We start from the raw sequence: 22676 nt of genomic DNA, 5'->3' as shown, positions 1-22676 counted from the left end.
TTTTATAATCAAAATATATAAAATTTTAATCCAGACCAATTAATGTTTTATAAATGTTTCTATTTATGTATGCATTTTATGTGCGTTCTCAGCAAACAGGGGCAGAGAGTAAATGTTTGAAAGCATTTGAGGTCTGTCTTCCCTTGCTTTGTTCCTATTTACCTGTACTCCAGCTTCAGCAAAGGCTTTCTCCTCTGCAGGTGTCCAGATGCTTGGGTTTTCTCTGATCTCTTTGTGATTTACCCTATATGTTGGATTCCCATTAAAGTTGATGACATACTGATAGATATATTACATACATACTTTAATCTCCACATATTCATTGTAGAAAACAAAACAAAACAAACCCAAAACAAAAAAAACTTGAGGAGGAAGTCTCCCCTCCCTTTAGGACAGGGGGAAGTACTGTAACCACCAGCAATCAGATGATTGATAGCTAGAAATTTTAGGAAAACACAGGCTACCCCACATAAGGATTTACATCGATGGGAATTTGGCTTGCCGGATGGTTTCAGGACTGTGCACAATGCACACAGCGCTGTACTGCGGTACGACAATAATCCTTACGGGGAGGATGAAGGACACATTCTTGCAGCTGAGCGTTTGCAGCTCAAAGTCACCGGGAGCTGAGGGCACGCTGTGCATTACTGGAAGCGTGTGTTCTGTCTTTTTCTGCTTATTTATTTGATTTTTGCTGGGTGTAGCCATCACTGTTTATTATGTTAGTTTCCAGTTCCAATGTTGGAATGGCAAAAGAAGCTAGTTGTTAGTGTAGCTTTTTTTTTTCTTTTTTTTTAATTACTGCTGAGGTCTGTTGTTCTGATGTGAAAAATACAAAAACTTTTCAGTGTATTGATCCTAAAATATTCATTAAAAAGTAGGTTGGTAGTGATCCTAAAATATTCATTAAAAAGTAGGTTGGTAGGTTGTAGAGGAAGGAGAGTTGATATAAAAAGAGAACGTGCAGAGGAAATGAAAATCAAATAAAAGTTCTCAGTCACTCTGAGTGTTACAGATACATTCAGTTTTTTACATTAATGTCAGCCGTCATTTTCACAGTGTGTGAAACCAAAAAGTCAAACTGGGAATTTACTTTGCTGTATATATTTTCATAGGAAGCTGATTAAATGTGCTCATAAACTGAAGCATTTTTGTATAATGCTGTATCAATTATATCTGAATAAATTACGTTTAAGTGACAAATGGGTTATTGTATGCAACAATTATTACTTGCAAAAGGGTGTAAATCTCTCACATAACTTTAATGAAGAAATTGAAGTGACTCATTCTGTAGTCAGATCAGCTAGTGCTTTGAGTCCTTCGGCTCTGGTTTCTTAGTGCTAGTTTGCGTGTCCGGTTCCAATAGGATACTCCTGTGCAGAGCTTTTTCTTTTGTTTCTTCTGTAGCTTTTTCAGACCCTGCTATCTTTTCTCCTTCGTCCAAGGAGTTTCTTATTTTTATTTGTGCATCATTAATATATTCTGTCTCGTAGTTCAAGTATTGAGCTTATAAGATCTTAATCTACTGTTTCTTCTATGTGCCCAAATGCTGAAAAAAAATAGGGAAAAATTGTGGTTTATGCTACAGACTTGTGCCTGAAGTTCCCCACAGCATTCTATAAAGAAAATTAAGTACCTCTTATATATTTTTCTCTTCTCGCATAGTTTAAATCATTTCATGAGAGCTATTCACTGAAATACCAATTGACCTATTTTATTCTAATAAACTTTTTGTCTTGATTATTTTATTAAGGTTTGAACAAGCTTTTATCAACAGCATGATCCGTAGCATGGTAAAATCTGAGAGAACATATTTTTGGATAGGATTGCAAGACCTTAACAACACAGGAGAATACTTTTGGCTAAGTACAGCGGGAAAGAATCGCTCTGTGAGCTACACAAACTGGAACAAGCACCAGCCCCGTGAGTAACATGCCGATAAAAAAAGAAATGGCTTGGAGGTGGGCAGTGCGCTCTCTTCCCCCTGCCACCGGTGGCTTAGCAGTGACTGAAGAGTCCCGGTCCTTTCCTCCCTGCCTGGTCAAGAGAGCAGAGAGATAAGCCTACATTTTCTATCGACTCTGTAACTTCCTACCATGGATTGAGTTAGATGAGTTGGCAGTTGTGGAGAAGCCGGAGCTTCCTTCCCCGCTTTCCACCTGGGTGCTGTTATCGTCGGCTCCCCAGCTGTGGCAGGATGCTGGATGTCGCTCTTCCCACCCTCCGGTGTGGCGAGGCCAAAATTAATAGCCACACCACACACTCCTTGCAGACACAGCTAATCCCTGAAATTTTTCTTTTTCTGTGAGATGTTTTTCATACATTCCTTTATGGCCTTTTCAAGGAGGCCATCAGAGACTCGCAGCAAAAGGTCCCAGAGAAGTCATGAATTTTATTCAGTAACAGTCACAGTTTGTAATTTGCATTTTATAGGAAAAAAAGAGGGCAGAGTTGCCTTAGATACATTTCTGTCAATAAGAGCGCTGTGTGGAAGTTTCTTCTTCTTCTTCCCCTTTAGTTTGTTGGTATTTGGTTTGCTTGTTTGTTTTATAGTAATCTAAAGGAAAACATTCCCAGAAAATGAAAAATGAAAAAATGAAATAGTTGTTCAACCTTTGAAACATAAACCTCTTAGCAATACCTGAGAATAGAGACATAATAACACAGACGCTCCATTTAACTAATTGCTTCTCAGTTTCGGACTCTTTACATTTTTTGCTTTACTACTGCAGTTTGCAAAAGTACTATTTTAAATTGCACTTCATCTCCTGCATGTTGTTAGAGGAGCCCTTCATTATGGTTCATTTTACAAGCTCAAGTCAGCCAAGACAGGCTTATAAACTGGTCACTGACCAGACAATTTGCTACTTTTGTAAGTTCACTGAGGTTTTATCCAGAACCTGATGCCAATAAAACAGTCACTTCAGCAAAAATTCACAAAATTCAAATGCTTTATTCTGATACTCAACACTTATCCCCATGTCTAGGTCATTCTGGAGGATGTGTGGCTATGCGAGGGCAGCACCCCATTGGTTATTGGGAGGTGAAAAGCTGTAAGAACTTCAAAGCAATGTCATTGTGCAAGCAAAAAATCAATTCTTATGAAGAACCTGAACTTACTTTTCAAAAACATTTGAGTTCCTGCTATTTTGGATGGGAGTCAGAAGCTAATCTGCTCAACTGCTACAAGGTATGTGACAAGCTTGCTTTGAATTTTTCTGATTCTGCATCAGCTTAGGGCTACACTGTTCCCAAAATATTTTTGATAAAGCATTATTTCTTTCACTCAACAAACAAAAATTGTTACCATCCTTCACTGCATTTTAAAGTGAGTGAAAAGTCTTAAGAATCAGAACTATACTTGGAATATACATGGCTTTACTGTAGGAAAACCTGCAAATAATACTTGATTTTTTTATGGGTTTCTGAAACAACTGGTCTCCAAAATCAATTACATTTATGACAGTGTTTATTTTATTGCAGATATTTCACAATGAAAAGGTTCTGATGAGAAGAACATGGGATGAAGCAGAAGCGTTATGCCGAGATTTTGGAGCACATCTTGCTAGTTTTAGCCATATCTATGAAGAGACATTTTTAAACAATTTATTATATACAATTTTTGATAGGTAAATACATTTTTTTAACACCAACAAGATTTATCTTAATCAGACTAATATGTAAAAATAATCTACAATTTAGGTTCTTCCATCCTCTTTACTAGTGGCTGAAGACGTCTCTACTCTAACATGAACTTAGAAATGGGTGAAAAGAAGTGTATTAGCAACACTGTAATGTGATTCTTTTCAAAGGTGATCTTTGTAGTAGATGTCGAGCAACTGTTAATGTCAAGGTCAAATTCTTGTGAGTTAACATTCTCCATTGAAATGGAGGTTCAGCAATTTTAATCCGATTTTAAATGTTTTTATCTTTAAAAATATAATTTAACATTTTACTAAGAAAACCAGAGTTTACTTCAAGGACACGAAAAAGTTAAGAAATGTATTACAGAATGATATATTGAATTCAGGAAGAAATGAATATGGGTATTTGCACTATTTAAAAAATAATTTCTGAAATAGCTAAGGAAAAAGTGCACGAGAAATGTTATTTTCTTTGTTTCCATCATAGGACAGAAGACAGACAGTTCTGGATTGGATTTAATAAAAGAAACTCGCTTTCTGGAGGGACATGGCAGTGGTCTGACAGAACACCTGTAACTATCTGCATACTATATATTTCAGTAACCTTTCAAGTCATATCTGAGCATAAGTTCACAAAAATAAGCTTTGTGAGCAAATGTTGGTCAGGGAAACTGTTTGGTTTTCGTGTCCGCATACTTCACGTAAAGTAATTGTTACAATAGGGTTAATAGTACACTACTATTAAAATAGCAGCCTGCGCAAAGGGCTGTGCAACTGCGAAAGGAATTTGGTAGGATTATAAAGTTTTGCAGATGTGTGCTTTCCTGCAAAGCACATTGCGTTTAGGCCAGGACCAGGCATATGCAGAATGAACACACGTGTGTGTGTGTGTGTGTATGTGTGTGTGTATATATATATACACACATAATTACACATGTACACATGCACACACATTGGAAAGCCTTAGAGCTGTGCTTACATGCTTTATTTGTTCTATGACTGTTAGGTTCATGCCTGCATTCAGAGCTAAGTCTTTCCTTTTTTGATACCACTTCTGATTTTGCATCCTTGAAGACATTGGTGCCACATGCCCCACTAATGGTTAATACCTGGGATTTAAACATCGAACAACTGAAGAAGGGTCAGTTTTTAAACTGTAATTGGTTTTCAGCCTTGAAGAACAGTGCCAGCTCTGCCATTGTTACTTAAGTCATTTCAGAATGAGAGTGCAAAGTTCAATCATGCAACATGTTGAACCAAAGCAAAGGCTGTTAGATGGGGCAACTACTGTTAATCATGTCAAAAAATTATTAGGTTTCATAGCTATTCAATTATTTTTACGAAGAAGGAGTCTGATATAAGATGCGGAAGTTGAACAGGACATTGAGAGAACATGATTATGGACCCTATTTTTCGGATTTTACCACCATAATTTAGGTGGTCCTCTAGTTGTTGCTTATGATGGTCTTACCATACACACATCTCCAAATCCTTCCTTTTTCTCCATAATGAGATTTTGAAATGTGTCATCTTGGATTGTCGGTGAAAGATAATGAATGTGCTGTTTTCAGGTTGTATCTTCATTTTTGGAGAGCAAGTATATTGAAGACGACTCAAGAAACTGCGGTGTGTTCAAAGTAAATAGAACAGTCTTTCCAGCACACTGCAATGAAAAGCGTGAATGGATATGCAAAATACCAAAAGGTGAAATGTTAATTAACATATATTGTCTATTATACCCATTACTTGCAATTCAGGAGAGACAAGGGGAAAAAAAAATCTAAAAGCCTGCTTTTTAGCCACATCTGGAGTTCTCCTCATTGGTCTTCTGCATGAAATCATGGCAAAGCTATATGTGGCCGTTAGGGTGTGTTGGCCAGTTAACAGATTTAATATGTGCAGTCAGTTTAAAATTGGATAGTAATGATGAGCAGTTAGTTAGCAGGAGTTAATCGAAGTTCTTATTTCTAAAGGTTACTAAAGATGTTGTTTAGTAAGTGTGGCAATTATTTTATTTTATTCCATGTTCAACTCCTTTTTTTGTCCCTGAACGAGAATAGCAATATTCTTTATGATTTTGATTAAATCCTTACCATGTGGAGAAAGCAATTTCAGTGAAATATCTCTTTTCATTCTTAATCAGCAATGTTTTAATTTATTTATGTATTTTTGCAGGTGTTAAACCAAAGAATCCAAATTGGTACATAGCTGGTATGAAAACATTTTCTTTTTTCACATCTTGAAACATTATAACTTGGAAATACAATTTAAGCCATTGGTAAAAATAAAATAACTGAAGTGTTCTGAGTTAAAAATTCACATTAAGGAACTCAGTTAGAACTTGTTGCTACCGATCAAAATCTGCCACTCCTTTGTTTAGGAACACTGAAACATCAGATACTATTTCGGTTAGGTACAGGAATGTTGCCAGTAATAAGCACAAGAGTTTGATAACCTCTCCATCACATTAAAACTGCCTTTTTGCAAAGGCTGGGCAACTCTCCTAATATTACTGCAGTATCACAGGATAGAATATTAAAAAAAAAAATTACTCGTAGTGCATTTTTTTTTTTTCATAAATTGATATGTTAAATACGGTTCTGCTGTTAGTTGTGGCATATTTGTCCTCTGACACATGGCTGAAGGCGGGCCACGGGGGTCACAAAGAATGAGGCTTGAAATTTTTAGGAGTTTTTACCCCTGCACACCACTGACTCTTTTGCTCATTTTCTAGAACTGCCGTGGTCATATTATCAAGGAGCAGAGTATCTTTTCCATGTCAGTCCTACGGACTGGGAAACCTATGAGTTTGTCTGTGGCTGGCTTCGCAGTGGAATGGCAACAATAAATTCTTCTGGTGAACAAGCCTTTATTCAAAATAGAATTAAGAAGGTAACAAAAACTATCCCTTTGAAAAAATAAACCCTCAGGCAGTAACTGGCTATTTTCTGCTGCATCTTTCAGAATATCTGGCTGCCTGTTGTGCCAGGTAGAATCCGAAAGACATTTTACTTAAAAAATATTTCTCTTGCTGTCTTCATTTCCCACATCCCTCCCTGAAGCCCTATTTAGCTAAAGAAGTCAGTAACATTTCAGAATCTGCAGAATCATCTCTGCTAATGAGCAGGTCGGTCAGTCTGCCTCAAAAGACCCAAAAGGAGCGAAAACCAGCTTCCTATCCCAAAGTTATGAAAGTAATTAGGGGTAAAGAGAAAGGTTTGTTTCACATGTGCTGTACATCCTTCTCTGTTTCTTCTTCTTCCCCCATCCCCCCATGACCAAGGGGACCCGTCGTGGTTCCTCAGGTGTTCACACAGCAGTTCTACACCCACCGGGATGTCTCCTGATCCCGCACAGTTTCGTAGTTACGCTCTGTTCCCGTGCAGTAACTTGCAGCTGGTTTTCAGGTAGCAATACCGAGGGGCATTTCAGTGGGTATATTAGCATGAGGTGGGCAGTAAGTCCAGATGTTTGAAACAGTCTTCATAGTTTAAATCCTCAACATAATGATTTGAAAGGTTACTCTTGGGGAGAGCTGGCCAAAAATGAAGAATTACCAATTTCCCTGCACCTTAATTAAATTTAGAGCTCTAAACCATAGAGGTGGGTGCTTATGACCTTGCAAAATAGATTACCTTTTCCTCTGTGTTCGCCAGCTTGGGCAAGATTTGCATGTGTCCACACATTTGTATGATGTCTCCTGAATTAAAACCCTTTGTGACTATGGATATTTATATGGGAAAAAAAGACATCTGCCTCTAAATTCCTCCTCTGGATGAAGGCAGAATTTTTGTAGAATCACTCTGATGTAAGAAACAGATTTGAAGCTGAGAAATAGCTGCAGCAGCAGATGAATTCCCAAGAAACAAAGTCTGTTTTCTTTCAAGTGTTCTCAGTAAAAGTGAAATAAGGAAAATACAAAAAAAAAAAAGAATAAAAATAATCTGTCTGCCTTACTGAGGGCAAAATTCTATGGCTGTAATGTAAAGGGGTATCATAGTGTAATTTTTGAAAGAACAACTAGTGCTGGGTAGAAAAGCTCTCGACTGACTCTAGCTTAGTTTTGCTTGCATTGTGTACAGTCTTCTCTGCTTTTAACTTATAATAGAAAGCATAAGTAGAGTTGCGTTGTATTAAGATGGGGTTTTAAAGTTTTCAAGGGATTATTCATCATTTTTATCTGCTATTTAAGTAGTTTTGTGTCAAAATATAATGAACTGGATTTAAACTAACAGTTCATGGCAGAAATAGCTTATAATGAAAGAGCAACATAACCAACAAGGCTGTCGTCTTCCACATCTACCAGAGGTTGTGTTGTGATGTAATTACTACCTTACCTAAAACTGAATGTTTATGACTTAAAAAATGACATAACTTTAAAAAAAGATGTATTTTTCCAACTTAAGAGCACTTAAAATGGCTAATCCAATGCTGCTTTAAAGTCACATTTGCTTACAAGAGATCTTTTAAAAGCAGTTTTATCATTAAAATTAGTAGGTATTAGAGCAGTTTGTGAGCATTCCGTGATGAAAAAGCCAAGTCTACTCCCTTGGCATTGGAAATCAGGTTAACTTCCTTGAAGTTTCGTCTCAGAATATAACATATGCAGCTATTTTAAAGCCAGTATAGCCAGGTGTGTCCCTAAGTGATTGTAACCAGTTTCCTGTGGAAGCGGGAGTAAGAGTGGCAATCACTAAAACAATACTCAGCAGTCTAAATAGACTTTGCATGTGTCATTAGAAAACTTGGTCAAAATTTCTTAGCATGGAATTTGAAATCATGTTTTTCGCTATTTCTTTAAAAATGTGCAGGCTGAGTGCTGTGATTAGAAAACTAAACTCACACACCAGGCAATACCGAATCAGACAGCATTCCTGAGTCTTTCCTTTGTGAAAAATGTCTTACTTCCTTCATTTGATACTGCTATGTAAGCTGGTGAAATCCTAACTATAAGTCCAAGGACAGTGTGGCTGCCATAACACAGGCTGCACTTCAGTTCTTTCTGGAAAAAAATAAATGCTTCTCAGAGACAGGGTGGCTTTTCCAGTGTCCTGCACATCCACAGCTTTTTTTGTTGTTGTTGGCTCTTTCGCAAAGACCCCAAAGCTGTGACTATTGACTGGCTAACCCTGAAAGTGAAGCAGTTCAAAGTTTAAGGGAGAATTAAGTCAGCACAGCAATAAGAAGCGGCTGTTTGAATTACATTATTTCCGTGACTTCTCCATAATGCTTTGCCTTTTAGGAGTGGAGGTCTAGACCCTTTCATAAGAACATCAATCAGTATGGAAAGCATCTCTAGGAATCTCTTGTATAACCTACACGAAGTCAGTAAATGTTCATAGAAAACCTTTTGCAAACATTAAGGACCAGCGGTATTATATTAATGCTAAAAGGAAATATTTGCTATTGTCTGTTTTTAGGAGTTGGGAGGAAAACAAATTCTGGCCTAAGACTACAGTCCTTTTCAAGCCAAATAGGCTGTAAATTCCTAAAATTGTAAACTCCTAATTTACAGAAGATACATCAGCAATCCAGTGGAAACTGGGGGCTAAATTATGCTCTACTTACGTGAATAATCTTACTGAAGTGACATAAATTTACATGGGCAGGATTTAGCCCGTGTTCTTCTCATTGGAACCCAATGGAGATGTTATTCATCCGAATACAAACAGAGCCTGATTTTAGGGGTTTGTTAATGCTTTAGTAAGAGGGCAACAACAGTTAAACATACGGCATAACTTTTTTTTTTTTATAGCTATCGAATAGTGATGTTCACTGGTGGATTGGATTGCATGCAGAAAACCTTGGCGATGAATTTCGGTAAGAATACGTAGACTTCAGCTGCTCTGTTTACAGGCTGCCATTCAGTCTGATGGACTAAAACAGTTTGATGACTGAGTGGGATATCGAAGAGACAGCTTCAGTTCTCATGTAAATATCACTCAGAATATATTACCCTTAATTTGTCTCTGTGTTATGGTATTTCTTCTAAAAGGGGTATAAAAGATACACGCCAAAGACATGAATATCAACCTTGTGGTTGTCTGTTTTTTTAAAGCTTAGTTAATAAAGGGGCACTTTCTACCCTGTATCTGCTTGCAAACACTTTTAATGGAGGTTGTGTTTTCAGGTAAGGATAGGAAAAAGTGTAACTACACTCTTAACATTTCTGTGCAGCTGGAGAGATGAATCACCACTAACATACCAGAACTGGAATGAAGGGAGGGAGAGAGATCCGCAGAAACCAGGGAAAAGATGTGGCTTCATTTCATCACAAACAGGTTTATTTTATATTTCCTTTTTTGCAGGAGTTGTGACTTGATTCTGTTGTTGGCCAAAGGGGTAATATTATAATTGCTTTCAAGAAATGCAATCTATATTACATGGTCTTGTCACATGGTTGTAATTTGCATAACTGCTTTTATGGTTAAGAAAAGAAAATTAAAATACCATGAATATGCTCAGAGACTAGATTATAGGATTTGATAGTTCCAGTACTTTAGTGTCAAAATATAAACATTGCAGTGATACTGAATCTTTAGTTTTACTTAAGAATCTGTTATGTGGCACAGCAAAAATGTTAATGCATTGCTGGTTTTCACAGTCAGTTTTCTCATAACCAAATAAGCCAGATGGACAAGCAATAATTTTTCCTACGTTTATAAACTGTTTTCCTATCAGCACACAAGTTTAAATACTCAGGTTTCTAGCTTATTTTTGATCCCATAGCCAATCTGCTGAGGGATTTTTGGGTACCATGGTTTTGGTACTAGCCTTTACAACATCACATAGCTATATATTTTGCTACAGTAATAAAAACAATCACAGTGCTGCTGATTCCACTGATTTCTGTCATCTCACAGTCTCTGTTTTCTGAAGATCTGCAAGTCATAGTAAACCGTGAGGTTCCATAGAAAGAAGAAATACCCAGCTTTGTATTTGTGAGAAGGGCTGAAAAAAATTAATCCAGTTGCACTCTTGTAATCTCAGCCTCAAAAGCCAAAACTGAAAAAATGTGAAACCTTCTTTTTTAAAACACGAAATCTCGGAGTTTTGATTCATGACTTTCGAGTGCTTGAGTTTGGCGTTACTACAGTTAGTATCGGATAAAAGGAAGAGATGCCCACCCTCCCCCCTCAGCTGGCCAGCAGATGGGAGCTGGTCAACAGCTTGTTGAATGCACTGTGTTCTAATGAAAAATGTATTTTCCTCCTAAGCAGGTCAGCGTTTTGTGTCAGTACCTGCATCTTGCCAAAAATTTTCAATGTAAGGAAGTCAAACTATTTTATCTGGAAGGCATCATTTCTATACCTTTCCTTTTTTTTGGCATAACTAATATTTTTTTAAATACATGATGATATAGGCATATGTTATATGACTCAGTGTAGAGGAATTGGTTTAGCTTAATAAAATCAAACTGGGAATAAAAGTATGGGCCCCATGGACCATCAAAACCACTGTAATGCAATATGTCCAAATGTATTTGATGTAGAATCTCGTCTTAGTCAACCACTAATGGGTACCCTTCTTAACAATATCTAAGCTAGCTAAGAAAAAAACCTTTTCCAATTCTCAAGCCAATACTGAACTGTGATTTGTCTTTTTACACAGGACTCTGGGGTGATGAAAACTGTACTGTCTCTCTTCCCTGTATTTGTAAACGTAAATTTGCATGGAAAATAGAGAAAGAGATTCCAAAAGACCCGAACCAACAAGGAACATGTCCCAAAGGATGGTTGCACTTTGGATTCAAAGTAAAACATTTTTTTCTGCTGTTTGAGTATTCAAAATGCCTTCCATATTTATGACAGAAATCGGACTTCTTAAGGATTATTCAATATTTGAAGATTTTCTTCCTTTTTGAAAGCAGGGCCCTTGGGTTTATAACTACGGACAGTGATACAAAGGTTTACAGCTATTAAGTAACTTTGCACACAGAAGTTGTCTTAATAAGGTGTCAAAAATTTTACTTTAGTTGAAGGAAATGAATACTCATATATGCAAAAGCTATCTAAGTGCTTTTGCTGTAAAAAGCCTGTTCCATCCTCTCTTTTCCACTTATGACAATTCCAAGAGTCTTTTATGGTCTCAAAACAGATCTCTGACCCCTTGTTGTACTAAATGGTCCCTAACTGCTGTCATTCTCCAAAACCCTTCAAATAGGGTTTGTCAAAGATAATTATAAACCAAAGTCTGTTTGCAATTGAAGGTCAAAAGGCAATTATTTCATCAGGCTTCTCTTAAATACATATGTTCCAAAATAGCAACATGCATTGAGGTGGCTGGATTTAGCCCAGTGCTGAACTGCAGTGGCTACAAGAATAAATTTAACCCAGATTGTGTTTGCCTTTAAACAACTGATTGGAATCCAAGCCTGATTGCAGCTGAAAACTGATACCAAGCATGTTGGAGAGGTCCATTGCAGGACCGAAACAAATGAAATACTTAGTTTTCAGTAACAGCGTGTGAAATGTTTTAGTGATCGCTCTTAGTGATTGATAGCTTTTAAACTGGAGAAAAAACAAAACAAGCCTTTTTTTGTTTGTTTTTTTTAAACAGTGCTTTTTGATACAAATTCCAAAGGATCCAGAGCATCTGAGAAACTGGTACTCTGCACAAGAGTTCTGCAGTAGCTATGATGGGTCACTCGCTTCCCTCGAAGATGAACTGGAACAAGGTAGAACACTGAAAATACTGTTAAATAAATAGAATTTTATTTTCATTAGGATGCTATAGTAAAGTTTCATCTTGGATACAGATTTAGGAAAAAAGATCGCTCAGATCCTACTCATGGTTCCACTGCTTTCAACAAATTAGTGTTTCTCTTTCCCAATTTCCCAAAATGTAAAGATTCAAATATCCACTGAGCTATATGACAGGTGCGTTTTGAAGAGTAATTATAATTTCTTTTGTGCTTACTACCATGCATTAGAAATACAAAAAAAAATGGAATACCCATTTAAAAATTTGCCGTGTAAAATTTCTCTGTTATGAATGCAGCATCACACTGTTATAAAAGCAATCTCATTTTCGTCCTTTAATAGTACTTAAAAACTGATCTATCACAAAAATCTGTGGTAGAATTTCATACATTTGTAAAACCACTTATTTGGAGGTGGGAGGAATCTCACTGGCTATCTTTAATTGAGAAATCTTACTTTCAGCTAAAACTGAGAAAAGCTTTTTCAGTGCGACAGTACTCTGAACTAATACTTAAGTTGTTCAAGCTGCTGTGAACATTTCTGGAACACTTATTAGTTAATGGACTAGATCCTAACCCAACTGAAGTTAATCAACTTAGCTGAATTTATGGTTAGATGACACTGAACTGCCGCTCATGTTCTTACTTTCTAGTAACTATGTAATGTCATTGATGAGTAATTAAATTTGTCAGTGCTTTAGTGTATTGGAAGAGACTTCATCTATCCCTAAATGGTTACCAATTAATTATATTTTATTCCTGTTTCATTTTTCAGCTTTCATAACAATGAATCTATTTGGACGGAAAACTAGTGTTTGGATAGGTTTCCAGAGTGACGATTATGAAAAATGGGTGAATGAAAAACCTCCGATGTATTCTAACTGGTCTCCAGTTGAAGTAGTGGATGTGAGTATTTCCAGGGGGGTTTAAGGACAGTGAGAAGTTGTTTCATCCATAAAAATCATGACTGCCACAAAGACAAGGCCTAACTTGTTACAGCAACTTAGTCTTCTCTTAATTTTTGCAACTTCAGACAACTGTGGGCACAGATCTATAGGCATAACTAGGGGTAGCAAAAAAGGCACTATCAAGACAGTTATTTATGTAATTTGTGGCTATAGTGACATTCTCTTGCAATTGCTTTTAAGCACCGAAGTTTTAATTCTATGGTTAGTATCATATGCTGGGTCTGAGCAAAGTTTAGGAATAAGATTATGGATGTCATATTTTAATACATTGTTTTACACAACATTAGTCCATATTGGGCTTAGCATTTTAGTTTGTTTAGTGAAAGCTAGTGACTTTTTTATTCTGAGGTTATTGTTTCAAATTGTATGTATGGGAGTGTTCATTGTTCTACCTAAATATTTATAACAGTGACTCACAGATAATTATTCTTCTAAATTTAATGTAATAATTATGCATTGTTTTTACACAGTGTCTTTTCTAATTAATATAAGGTTCTGTGTTGATTGCAGAGACAGCGTTATAACAGTGCAAACATTCAAGAACAACTTCCACTATGTACATTGGTATCAAATAATCCTAATTTTTATTTTACGGGAAAATGGTACTTAGAAAGCTGTCAGAAGAATTATGGGTTTGTGTGCCAAAAGACTCAGGGTAAGGTTTTGTTTTGCTTTGCTTCTGTTCTCTTTTCTTACTATATTGAATTCATCTTACGTTATTTTTATCTAGAAGCAGCTTGTTATAGGTGTCTATAAAACCAGGAACATGAAAGATTTCTAAGATGGTTCTACTCTGATATTTAGACAGACTAGCTCTACACTATTTAATAAATCAGTAGCTGTGATGTAGAAATAATTTCTAAAAAAATGTTTTGTTATTAAATTTTCTTCCTAACTGAGCTTTCTGTTGCGTATCTTAGATTCAGGAATAGAGATGAAATTTCATGTTCTCTGTTGTGGCAAGCAGAGTAGCAGCATGAAATTACAAAAGGCAAAACTGAGGGTAATTTTGATGAAAATATGATTTTTTTTGTTTGTTTGTTTTTGTTTTTTTGTTTTTCTTAGGGGGTGGGTCTTGCAAAATGAGATCAGAATAGACTCTAGAAAATGCATTTCTGTGAGCAGTGCGGAACGAATGGCCGATCAAAGAGTTTGGCTTTTCTTTTCACGCTTCTCTAATTCTGTTACCATAATGTTCACCTGCCAGAAGCACAAAGCTTTTGCAGAGAACATGCGTTGTTTGGTTTCCTCAAGCCACATTCCGGCGTTGCCTCTCGGACTGGGAGCCGCTGGCATCCCCGGGGCGCCCGGGCAGCTTTGGAGCCCCGTCCCAGGGGCTGCTGCAGCTCTGCCAGTGGGAAGCTGCCAGAGCATGTTACCAAAATAGACCAGCAGCAAATTATTAACCCTAAGGCAAAAGGAGGGCTGTAATCTGAGCCTGTAAGGAGCGTCCTTGGGTGCTGTACTTACTGCGGGTGTGGTTTTGTATGGCTTAACTTTATATATCACCTCTTAGTTAAGCCTGGGTCTAAAGAGACAATCCTCTCCTGCTGGCTCCCTAGGAGACGAGGGAGGGTGAGTCGAGAGGTAGAATATACAAATACAACCTTTGGGCAGTGCTCACATGTGGCTCTAGCAAACCACAGCTGTATTTGACATAATTTATTATGAACTACAGTTGCGATGGGTGCTGGAGTAATCCTGCACGCAGTGCAGAAAAAATAAATAAATACATTTTCCTGCTGTTTTGTTTCATTTACCTCCTAACATTTGTATTTTAACCTCTTGCTGATGCTTCAGACAGATGGAAAAGGTTTTAAAAGGCAGGTAGGAAAACTGTTGCCTTAGGGCGGCCAGGCTGCAGGGTGTGCGGGGGGGATTGGGGCTGCACTGACTGCTCAGGACCCTCCCCACCTTTCACGTGAGTGAACGTGAGCATGGCCCATGGGCCCTGGCCAAAGCATGGAGGGGGTGGAAGGGACACGCTGAGCCCCATGTGCAGCAGAGTGCTCCTGGGGGTGAAGGGACCAGTCCTGCCTCCCCCGTGTGACACCCATGGCGCTCTCCCAAACCATCAGGCAGTTCAGCTTGCTAATTCAGCAGAAAACTTTCCTGTCTCTTTTCCCCGCCCCCCCAAATTGATGTCATTTTGTGCAGCTTTTCCAGGCTGCATCGGCTCAGTGCAGGGTCAGGCAAACACCAGACCTATGCGTGGGAATATGCAGCTGGAAGAGCAGAGAAGCAAGGAAGGGAGAAGTGAGACAGCCTCTTGCTGGCAATGGTGAACTGCTAAATTTCCTCAAATGTCCAAACAAACGTGTCAATTCCTGGAAAGATGAGCTGGTGCTTTGCTTCTGCCATCCTGTCTGTATCCCGTCTCCCCTTTTTTGAATTTTTTTCTGTAGGAGACTAAAATGAAATAAACCAGCAGGAGATCTGAACTGGGCTCTGATCTCTTAGTGATGCTTGAGTTAGGATTGTGTCAGCATTTCACTGTGTTTCCTGCCTTTTCTTTTTTTAAGCAGTGACATGCACTGAAAGCTGGAACAAAATAGAGTGCTTCAGTTAGCTCAAGAGCAAAACCTCTTGCTTAGAAAGTTCTAATTTTAAATGATTTGTGGATGACAAATAATACATTGATTTACTATTTTAAGATGCTTGTTAACACTCCTCTCTTAGTCATAAAGGGAACCAAGTCTAAAAACACTCCACCTTGTAGCAAAGCAACCACTTCATTTTGTAATCACAGAGAAGTTTTAGAGACAGAAGTAATTAATCCAAACTGACAAACGGGATTAAAACTGAGGCATTGCTTTATTTTAATAGTCTTGTTTAAAGTATACTGCGGGCATTCATACACATTAGCAAAGGTATTTGCCTCCTGTAGAAAAGCGAGCATGGCAGCATCAAAGACTGGGCTGGGGTGATGGTCTCTGTCTCCTGGTTTTTTTCTCATGGGAGACTCTCTTTATTTCTTAAATCTAAGAAGGCTGCTTCTTCCTTTCACTTTTTCGGGCATTGCTGCGTTAGTTTATCATCAGAAAGATTTAAGTCGCCATGCACAGAGGATTTCTCTTTAACTGCCAGTACTGGGATCTTCCCTACATTGGCTCATGGATAGTGAAGATGAGCTCAAGAAGCTCCCAACCACGCACTTCTACCATGAGCCACAGTTTGTCATCCCCTGAGTTGTGCCAGTAAAATTATTTGTGAGGCCAGACTTGTGCTGTAAACTGATCTTGGAAATTATTAAAAATAAGGGGTCAAAAAAGAGGTAATCTAAATTATTGCAAGGGATCCAGGATAAGAGCACTGTGCAGCCCTCTGCTATTGCACATTTGGGATGTGCCCAGATCCCAGGTGATTTCTCACTGACCTTCAAAGATCCGGTCAGTGGAACTAAGTCCATCCATGTTTTCTTTTTTTTTTTTTTTTTGTTATACATTAAACTCATTCACTCCTGTGATGAGTTTTGTGCTGTGGTGGAATTTCAGATACTGTTCTAGTAGTCATTGTCTTTTTAAAGTTCACAGTGCCTTCCTGAAGCCAAGGAGTTGCAATTTTTAGATTTGTTTTTAAGGTTAGTTCTGATTTTTTTAGGAGCTGTTCTGCTATGTTCAAGCTGTCTGTTTAAAAAAAAATAGATAAATCCTTTCTTTCTGTTTATAACAGACACATCCAGACATGTCATCAATGCGTCTGAAATGTACCCTGTGCCAGATACTTTAGAATATGGAAACAGAACATATAAACTAATACGTGGGAATTTTACATGGTCCTCAGCTTTAAAAACGTGCATGGCAAATGGCGCAGAGTTGGTCAGCATCACAGACCAGTATCACCAAGCTTTCCTCACGGTCATTGTGAATCGGCTGGGATACAACCACTGGATTGGGCTGTTCACTTCGGATGTATGTAGTGGATTCCCTGGCTACGAGTATAATGCTGCAAAGGAGTTTTTCCAGTAACAAGCTAATGAGCTGTGTCACTCATTTGAAGTAACAGGAAGTTTGCATCTGGAAATGAAACCCTGAGAAGCTTGAGCCCTAATCATTTTTTTGCCATGTAATGTATAAATCTAATTAGAGCCAGTTTGGTGCAATGACTACTGAAAGCTAAAAGCCATAGAAAACATTTAAAAACACACAAAAAATCTCTTGTAGTGTCAACATTGAAATTACGTTGTTTAATTTTTAGTTGCTCAATGGCCCAAATAATCACTTGCTGAAAACAGCAGGTTAGATGTAGCTTGTCATCTCCCAGAAGTAAGTTGGGAGGATCCTTGGATCTGCCTTTTGTAGATCCTTCTGGATCTACCCAGACTTTGGAAAAGTAAAAGACATTCTGTAATCCCTGGTGAGGATGCCACTAGAAGAAGATGAACTTGTATGGTGCTAAAGCATATCAGAAAGATAATATGAAATTTTTTTTGGCAGAACGGGCTTAACTTTGAATGGTCAGATGGGACCAGGTCTTTGTTTACCTTCTGGGAAGACGACGAGTCCCAGGCCTTTGGCAGCTGTGTTTACATTGATACTTCGGGGCACTGGAAGAGTGCTAACTGCGAACGACTTCTGCAAGGAGCTGTTTGCCATGTGCCACCTAGTAAGTCAGAGTTAAGTTTTATATTAAATCTTTGCAGCTGCAGATATATGTATTGACAGTAGAAGTATATGAAAGGAAATTAATTGGTTTGAGGTTAAGCAACGATGATAGTATTATTCAAAATTGAAATAGATTTCTGGCATTTCCTTGCTGTATCTCTTCTTTGTGAAACCATTTTCTCCCCATAAAATATTTGCCATCAGGTCTGAACTGTAGGAGAATGGAAAGAGAACTTTCGTAATAGAAAAGAACAGGAAAATTACTCTGTCTCTTCAGTGCTATATTATCTGTGAAAAATGATGATTGCTAATAACCTAACTTGAAGGGAAATAAATTTATTTTGCTGCAATTAACTGTGGGATGGGAGAAGGGAAGCATTTAGAGCAAAGTGACAAATTAGAGTCACATCTTCACTGATTGCATATAAAAGATTTTGCAACTTTTTTTTTTTTTTTTTTTTTGTAAAGATACAACTATTTTCCTGTGTCCTAAAATATGATGTGTTCCCTGCAATGATCTGTCAGTTACCTGGGCTTCATTTGAATCCAGAATTCAGGTCTGGAACTCCATTCAGTCCAGGACTGCAGTGTCTTTGGCAGCATCCAGTTCTCAAAATAGTTCCTCTTTGGTGGTACTGATCACCAGGGGTTCACCTACAGCTTATTAAAGCTTTTGGATCTGTTGAGAAGAAAGCTGTTTTGGAATCCTTCAAGAGAAAAATTATTCTCTAGCATGGTTTTTGTAGTGAAGCTGACTAATTTTCTCATTTGTTTGTCAAGTTATGTAATCATATATAGCCTAAGGTTTACTTAATTTTGAAAAGTTGTGTTTTGTAGCAAAGTAGGACGCATGTGAGACCATAAGTGACACAGCTGAATCTACAGCACTGCCAAAAAGTGATGCTGGGTATTGCAAAGTGAGCTTGTAGAGTTGCCCTGAGTCAGAGGGACTCTTTGCTGCAGCATGTTGTACACCAGAGAGGCTGGCTGCTGCTTACCGATGGGAGACTCGCCTCCGTGCCGTGGTATTTGGCAAGAAGTTACCTTTGCGGCTTAGTGGAGAGAAGCTCTGCAGCCCTTGGAAATCCCCAGCCCTCTGGGAGATGCTGGGCAGCCCGGAGTGCTCTGATGTGCCCGTAGTTTGCTCATAACTCCCTGTGCACTTCAGTATCGGTTAGATTGTCCTGATACTGCTGTTGCAATCCGGCAAAGTTTTTGATCGGAAATAAAACCAGCTTTACTGTTCTAATACAAATATATGCAACCACTAGATTTTCACTTTGAAAAATAGAGGCATAACGCAATAACATGCTTATTAGCATTACTCCAAAACAGCGTGTGGAATGTTATATTAATGTGTATGTTGTTGTGCCAATAAAGCTGTGCTGTTATTTCTATCACAGAAAAGAAACTCACTGCCTATAAAGGCTTATGTTCAGAAAAAACTGTTCCCTGGATCAAATTCAAAAACAGTTGCTACAGCTTTTCCACAGTTCTGCAGGGCACAAGTTTTGATACTGCGTATGAAGTTTGCAAAAATCAAGGTAAGTGATTATTTTGTAGCTACAAAATGTCATTGTGATATCTTAAAAAAATACATATTCTCTTAAATGCCTGAAATCATGGCATGTGTTTTCTCTAGTTCAAGGTAACGATAGTGGAGCTCATAAACCAACTATGAAATTGGAGGCAACATGCTTCAAAAAAGTGTTCCTTTCCATGTGAAAATACTGATTTCTGGAATAACACATAAAATGCATTTCTTTCCCTTCAAACTTGTTTTAAAATCATGTGAGAAGAGTTTTATATCAGCCTGAACATTTTCACATTAACTGCAAAATTAAGAACTTACAACACATAACCAGACTTTTTAAGCTTTTCAATTAAGGCTCATAATATTAAGTTTTTGAAATGCAATGTTACAGTTTAATGGCATGGATTGTTTGAAAATTTGTTCTGTGTTTAATCTGTAGGTTCAAATCTACTGACTATTCAAGATGAAGATGAAAATGCTTTCATTCTGGAAGAATTGCACAGTTTTGGTTATTCTGTGCAAATGGTTTGGTTGAACATCCTGCTTGTTACAGACAGTAAGTTTTTGGTGGAAAAGAACTGCATGTAAGAATCTGGTTTGGGTTTTGGTTTGGTTTTTGTTTGAATGCTGGTGTAACCATCTTCTAAAACACTGTTATCTTTTGAGATTTTTTTCGCAGCCTATTACCTGTTTATGATGTAGTAAAACCAGTCAAGCTTTCTGTAATCATTACTTACTAATATTCTGAATACTCAATATGTATGCATGTATGTGAATGCATTTATTTTCTTCTTAAAGAAGCGCTACAGGCTGTCTTCTGTGTCAACTCCATAGGATATTTTTAAATCCTTAAAAAACCGAAAGTAACGTAGTGCCAAACCGGCAAAATCCTGGCATTCTTTAATTCAATATTTATTTATGTGAGGGTAAGTCCAACTGAAACAGAGATAATTATCAAAACACTATGGTATTTTATAATGATTTATAACTTCTGCCCTTAGATGAGACAATCTCCTGGTTTGATGGCTCTCCCTTAAATTATTCTAACTGGGGCATCAGGGAGCCTGAATTTGATCATCTCAAAGGGAATTTCTGTATCAGCCTGAGGACCACAGATGGAGTCTGGCGATTATCTCCATGCAAAGAAAAAAAGGGATTTGTATGTAAAATGGATGCAGGTATGTTCTTCCATAAAAGAAGGCAATTGTGTCCTTTTAACCGTTGTTTTACGTGTTCCTTGTTGCTTGCTTACTTGCTCTTAGTTTTCATTTAAATAATTCTGTCCCTTGGCATTAGAAAAAAATACCTGTAAAAAACCCAACCAGCCCGGGTAACCTCCTGTCGAGGAACCTGGGCAGCTGTTGCGTTATTGCCAACTGCGGCAGACTTTCTGCTGTATGAGTGAGCCATGCGCAGAGAATCATAGAATCAGAAAACACCAGGTTGGAAGGGACCTCAAGGATCATCTGGTCCAAGGTTTCCTGGCAAAAGCACAGTCTAGACAAGATGGCCCAGCACCCTGTCCAGCTGAATCTTAAAAGCGTCCAATGCTGGGGAATCCACCACTTCCCGGGGGAGATTATTCCAATGGCTGATTGTTCTCATTGTGAAAAATTTTCCTCTTGTGTCCAGTTTGAATCTCCCCAGGAGTAACTTGTACCCATTACCCCTCAGCTTTTCCATGTGACTCCCTGTAAAAAGGGAGTCTCCATCTTCTTTGTAGCCATCCTTTAAATACTGGAACATGGTGACAAGGTCTCCCCTAAGCCTTCTTTTTTCAAGGCTGAACAAACCCAGTTCTCTCGGCCTTTCCTCATATGGCAGAGCATCAGGCTGACCTCCAGAGTCCCCGTAGGACGGGCAGGCGCAGCCCGGGAGGGCTGCACAGACACCACGTCAGAAGGAATGTGGGTCTGTGAGAGAGCTGAAGTGTTCAAGAGCCCGCCCAAAATGCCCGAGTCGCCGTTGGCCTCAATAGCTGGATTAATCTACTGCTGCACAGATCTGCTCAGGCATTTGCACTTTAAAAAGTAGATAAATGCTGCTGCTTATCCTTGCACAAATGTCAGTTAATATATTCCGCCAAATTTAAGGGATTTTAGATAACAGATTAGGTCATGTTTAACTTGGCCAGTTGGAATCCCATTGACATGAGTAAAGTTAAAGAACAGCCTGCTCTTGTATGGTTTTATGTAGATTGTCTTCTCAGTATCAATTTTACCATGAATATATATAGTAACTTTTGTTAGCTCTATGGGTAATTTTATGACTGGTCTGGATTCTGTTTCAGATATCGATGGAACAGAAAAATCTGGAAATCGTAAGTTTCTTCTGTACTTTCTTAGTTTTTTTTTATAATGAGTAATAACACATTTTTAGCTGGTATTTTGTGAGGTAACATTTTTCACTGTTAAACGTGTAATTTAAAATGTGTGACATATAGGTAATAATATGTTTTCCATAAAACATCTGTATGTTTATATTTAGAATCATCTATAATTATAACTGTATTTGCTTAATATATGATTTCTGTCCTTCCCTTTCAGCACCATACCGTGGGCTTGCAGCTCTGGCTGTTCTTGTGACATTGGTGATGCTGGCTGCCATTTCCCTTTTTCTGTGGTGCCTGTACAAACAGAATAACCGACTCTTCCGCAGGATGCTGTGGGTCAGAAACGCCTATTTGCCGCAGATCAACGCTGACGTTCCTGCTTTGGAAGAAAGCATCCTCATTTCTGATTTTGAGAGAAGCGACAATTAATTGAGCAGAAGTAGCAAGTAATCACGTCTTCTGTGTGAAACTCCACAATCTACAGCAGTTTTCTCCTCCTCGGGAGTCCCCGGGGGTACCCATATCCAGAGAAACCTTGGCAGCCATTGGTATGAACGCCAAAGGTAGGGGCTCCCTACCTTGGAGCACTTTTGCTTTGTGGCTGATGAGGATGAGGTGAGGATGCACGGCAGAACCATGGAGAAATTGGCTCCTTTGGGACAAGCCAGGAACTGAAAATACTCCCACACTATAAACCTCCAACCGCTCATGTGGAGCAGTCATGTCCGAGGCCCCAGAGCAGCGGGCATTTTCATGCAACTTTTTCCTTCAGGAACGCTTGGGCTTTTATGTTTTGTTTTTATACGTCGCAGAATCTGCTCATGAGCCAGCATTAAAATTTGGTCTTGAATTTAGGAACTCTGAAACATATTCCAAGGATTATGGTGTAGATT

General features: G+C 38.2%; 1 protein-coding gene across 1 annotated transcript; it reads left to right on the top strand.

The window, feature by feature from the left end:
- Positions 1 to 1753: 1753 nt before the first annotated feature.
- Positions 1754 to 22212, top strand: PLA2R1 (phospholipase A2 receptor 1, 180kDa; the record flags this gene model as incomplete). Its single annotated transcript, XM_009579189.1, has 20 exons — positions 1754 to 1923; positions 2988 to 3190; positions 3484 to 3629; positions 4132 to 4216; positions 5216 to 5348; positions 5820 to 5855; positions 6379 to 6536; positions 9400 to 9464; positions 9822 to 9925; positions 11256 to 11398; positions 12204 to 12321; positions 13121 to 13251; positions 13824 to 13968; positions 16986 to 17224; positions 17750 to 17918; positions 19321 to 19461; positions 19891 to 20007; positions 20453 to 20629; positions 21742 to 21771; positions 21998 to 22212. Coding segments are annotated over 20 exons (2725 nt in total), but the record flags the coding sequence as incomplete, so codon positions are not given.
- Between the last annotated feature and the right edge of the window lie 464 nt (positions 22213 to 22676).

Source organism: Fulmarus glacialis, unplaced genomic scaffold (genome assembly GCF_000690835.1).
Source record: "Fulmarus glacialis isolate BGI_N327 unplaced genomic scaffold, ASM69083v1 scaffold7996, whole genome shotgun sequence".
Classification (NCBI taxonomy): Eukaryota; Metazoa; Chordata; class Aves; order Procellariiformes; family Procellariidae; genus Fulmarus; species Fulmarus glacialis.
This window is presented reverse-complemented; position numbering and strand designations above follow the sequence as displayed.